Genomic DNA, 4,695 nt, shown 5'->3' with positions numbered 1-4,695 from the left:
TTCGGAAAGAATTTTTACAGAAAATTAACAAACGAACACAGAAGCATTACAATATATATCGGTCAAAGAAATAGTTATAAAACAAAAACATTGTCTAAACAAGCGAATGCAGAAATAAATAAAATAAAAGTGTTGAAAAAAAATTAAATGGCAAAGAAGCAAGTTTATAGATGGTAGAAATATGCAAAAAAACACAAGTCTAAACAATGCTGTGTCAATCGAGAAAGTAAGACAAAACGTCTTAGAAAACATTTATTTATGAAACTTTAGATGTAATTAATGTGTTTTGTATTACCTGTATCAATCTAACGTTAATTAGACGCTGTGATTTATATTCAAAAGGTAATTGTTCACATCAGTTTTGGATGTGTGCATGTGCCTTACATATTTGGAAATATATTCTAATCTAGTTCTGTTACTATTTTATTGGCTCTTTTATGTTTTATACATCAAACAAGGCTAATTTTGAATAGAACCATAAAGTATTCATCAGTATATATATATGTGTGTGTGTGTGTGTGTGTGTTTATGTGTTCTAAGTTCCAAATGTTACATAATCTTTTTTATAAAATTATTCTAGCTATGGTTTAGATAGCTAGCAGTGTTTTTTCTGATCATGAAGCATCAAGCTGTTGCTTTTTCTCTGTCCTAAAGAATCCGATAGTGCTCCAAGGAACGTCCAAACTTGTTCTTTAAGCTCGAATACAGTAGTTATACAGTGGGACCCTCCTAAAGAACCTAATGGAGAAGTTACGGTAAGTATAAAATCTTATGAATTGATCATAACATCACATGATTATAATGATAGCAAATAACAGAGGATTTAACATTATTATCCATCTGATGATGAAGGCTGTACGACTTACCATCAGGGTCTTAAGTGGTGCCAGGAACTAGAGGAGGATGTTTGGAGGTTTACCACTGTGATCTTATTGATTCTAATATTTAGTACTATTAGGGATCAGTTGTTATAATAGATTATTACAAGAGTTGCTATTGTATTCCTTGTTGTACCAGGGGTAAAGATCTTACTGATACAAAGTATCAAGTGCAGGAGAGTAAAATGAAAATTCTTCTTAAAGCATTATTGATTTGCTGTGGCCTCTCAAACTGAAAAAAAAATCAAAACAATTTGAATAAGAAATCATATAATTTTAGAGGAAGTGTATCAAATTAAAGGATATACTTTCATAAAAATCTGTATTGATTTACTACGTACACCATTTCATGTATCACTATTGATACTAATACATCACTGTTTAAAGGGCTACAAAGTACACTTTAAAACTCTTCCCAATCTTCCTACAACCAACTGGAAAACCCAAAATGTTGATAGCGGTACACTTACAACAATCAGTGATTTGACACCTCAGACCATTTACACCATCCGGATCCAAGCACTTACCAGCAGAGGATTTGGTCCATTGTCTGCTCCTGTACAAGTAGAAACTCAAGAAGGAGGTATGCAAATAATTATGCAAATAAAGATACTGCTATATAATAATATAATTTTTGTTGATTGTGTCACTATAATGTGTAAATATTTATTGATATTTTTTTAATATCACTGCTCTTATATAAATAGTGCCAAGTCAACCCTCAAACTTACTTGCAAAATCAATATCACCCACGACTGTCCAGCTACAGTGGAGCCATCCAGAACACTTGGGCGAGAGTGTTATTGGTTATGAGTTATACTGGAATGACACTTTTACCCAGAAGCAGGACCACCACACCATTCCAGCCATCAATTCCTACACTCTTAGCAACCTATACCCAGACACAATATACCAGATCTGGGTGGCAGCTAAGTCAAAACATGGTGAAGGAGCTGCCACCCCACCAGTTAGTGTAAAAACTGACCAATATTGTAAGTCCAACTTAATTAAAAATCAATTCCTTTTAGAATTAAGGAATGCTAGTGATTCCTTCCTGCAAAAGTACAATAATTCATTTTAGACATGAACGTTGAACTAAATTAACATATTGTACAATAGAGTAATCATGTCAGTGTATTAAAACATATATTGATGTGTTGATTGTAAGCTATTGGAGGGTTAAGTTTTCTGAAAAAAATAATTTTTAACCATCTTTGTATACATGAGCTGAGAAATTACAGCAAATAAACAGACATAATGACAATATAAGGCTTTTTCGAAAACCTAACTGTAAAATATGCAGTACTAGTGTTAAACACAAGTTACCCCACTCAGAACCAAACCAAAGAATCGACTTACTGTAACTACTGTTCACTTGACTCAGTTATCTATATCCCACTGGTTTTCTTTGCCAGGCTTATATACTAAAAAAGAGGGCATCAAGATCACACTCGAGCTGCCGGGCAAATTCATGATCATTGGAGAAACTCCACGCACGCTACCAGCGCCAAACGTGATTTCTGTTGTCGTAACACTGCCTCTTCCTTAGTATTGTTCATCCCAAACTATAGCCACTTACATTAAACCAAAAGATAATTAACAATGGCTTAATTAACTGTACAGAATTTAATTTAATTTCGTACTGGTCTCCATCTCATTGGCTTCTGCTTCACGTGGGGTTCATCTGCTCCATTAGGAAATGTCCTCTTATCAGTAACAGGCACATCAGTGGTAGTAACTTCATCAAGGGCTTTACTGTTTCCCTTCTCAAAACCGGGTAGAGTTTCTTCTTCGACAGTGGTTTTTTTCAGGTGACACATCTTCAGCAGCACTATTTGTTCCATTGTTCACTTTGTTCCAACTAAAATGTCCTTGACCATTATAATGCCAAAGCCTGTTGACATGCACCACCTTTGGCTTTCCTCACCAACAAAATGTAATTCGGAAAGTCATGTCTGAGTGACGATCCACTCTTTGATCTTCCTGGGATTATACAACCACACCACATTTCCTGGTACAAAGCTGACTTCAGTAGATTTCTTATTATAACATAGCTTCATGGAATCAGCAGACGTTTTTAAGTTTGAATGCACTTGATGATGAACATCATCCATCCTTTCAGATAACACTTTCGCGAACTCTGGCACATTTTCAGGCAACTCTTCATAAGGTGGGCGTCCTGTTATCAGATCCATTGGCAATCGAAGTTCGCGACTAAACATCAGCTTTGCTGGAGTGTATCCAGTGGCTTCATGCTCTGCTGTTCTATAGGCCATCAACAGTGGAGGGAGTAAGACATCCCAGTCACCTTGGCGACTATTACAAAACTTGGCCAATTCCTGTCCCAGTGTCCAGTTGTACTTTTCTACCATCCCATCAGACTGTGGGTGAAGTGGCGTTGTCCTGGTCTTTCGGATGCCAAACAACTTGCAGCATCCTTGGAACACAGCTGATTCAAAGTTACAGCCTTGATCTGAATGCAGTTCGTATGGCATACTAATCCTGAAGATGAAATCACTAATAGCCGAAGCTACAGTTGTAGCTTCCTGTTTTGGTATTGCATATGCCTCAGGCCACTTAGTGAAATAATCCATCACCACACAAATGTATTTGTTTCCAGCACGAGTTCGTGGCAAAGGACCAGTAATGTCAATGGCTACTCTTTCCATTGGTGCACCAACTTGATATAACTTCATTGGAACATGTTCCTTATGCTTGGGTCCTCTTTTAGCACAACATGTACTGTATGTCCTGCACCATTCTTCCACATCTTGCCTCATACCTATCCAGTAAAATCTCTGTGGTAGGTGACTCAATGTCTTCTTAACTCCAAGATGTCCTCCAGTTAAACTATCATGGGATTGATGCAGCACAACTTCCCATAACTTTCTCGGTATAACTGTTTGCCAGGTCATCTCTTTCCCATCTACAGTTTCCCATATCCGGACAAGAATACCATCTTCAAACTTCAGCTGGTCCCATTGTGCCCAATAGTTTTTTGTCACAAAGGCTTAAGCTAGACACCTTCTCCCAAGCAGGGCACAAAACACTCACTTTTAGAAAATCAATCATTGGCTTCAAATCTTGGTCTTTTTTCTGTTCTGCTTTAATATCTATACCTGGTTCCATTTCACCATCATCAACTCCTTCAGTCACTTTCACTTCAGCTTGATGATATCTGGTTAGTTCGACCTCTCTTTTGCAGCAACGTCTGCAGTCATCTTTGCAGGGTCTTTGGCTCAATCTATCGGTATTTCCATGAGATTTTCCTTCTCTGTAGTTAATATCATAATTATATTGGTCTATCTTTCTGATCCAACATGCCAGTTGACCCTCTGCGTTCTTTAATGATCTTAACCAGCGTAATGCAGCATGGTCTGTCCTGATGTTAAACCTGGCACCATAGGGATGGAAATATGTCAGACTCTTTACTATAGCAAGGTGTTCCCTTCTAGTTACACAGTAGTTCCTCTCTAATCTACTCAGGCCACCACATGTTCGTTTTCACCCACTTTCTGAGACAACACTCCTCCAATTCCGACATTACTAGCATCACAATCCAGTATTTACGGCAGTGAGGGGTCTGGAAGCTTTAAAAGTGGAGCTGAGGCCAATTTTTATTTCAATGTCTTGAAAGCATACTGGCAAGAAACTGTCCATTCAAACTTCTGGCCTTTTTTTTTGGTTAAATCATGTAGTGGAGCAGCTATAGTTCCTTCACAAACTTCCGGTAATAGGTACAAAGTCCCAAGAAACTTTTTAACTCTCCCACATTGTCTGGTGTTGGCCAATCTCGCACTGCTTTCACCTTGTCAGG

General features: G+C 37.6%; 1 protein-coding gene across 1 annotated transcript in view; it reads left to right on the top strand.

Annotated features, from left to right (window-relative positions):
- Window positions 1–622: 622 nt before the first annotated feature.
- Window positions 623–4,695, top strand: part of LOC106457854 (tyrosine-protein phosphatase Lar-like) — a gene marked incomplete at its 5' end in the record, with an annotated part of 6,376 nt that continues 2,303 nt past the window's right edge. The window contains 3 exons of the mRNA XM_013917305.2: window positions 623–755; window positions 1,266–1,461; window positions 1,586–1,870. Coding sequence (XP_013772759.2) covers window positions 623–755; window positions 1,266–1,461; window positions 1,586–1,870 — 614 coding nt within the window. The remainder of the gene's footprint in view (window positions 756–1,265; window positions 1,462–1,585; window positions 1,871–4,695) is intronic.

Source organism: Limulus polyphemus, unplaced genomic scaffold (assembly GCF_000517525.1).
Source record: "Limulus polyphemus unplaced genomic scaffold, Limulus_polyphemus-2.1.2 Scaffold382, whole genome shotgun sequence".
Taxonomy (NCBI): domain Eukaryota; kingdom Metazoa; phylum Arthropoda; class Merostomata; order Xiphosura; family Limulidae; genus Limulus; species Limulus polyphemus.
This window is presented reverse-complemented; position numbering and strand designations above follow the sequence as displayed.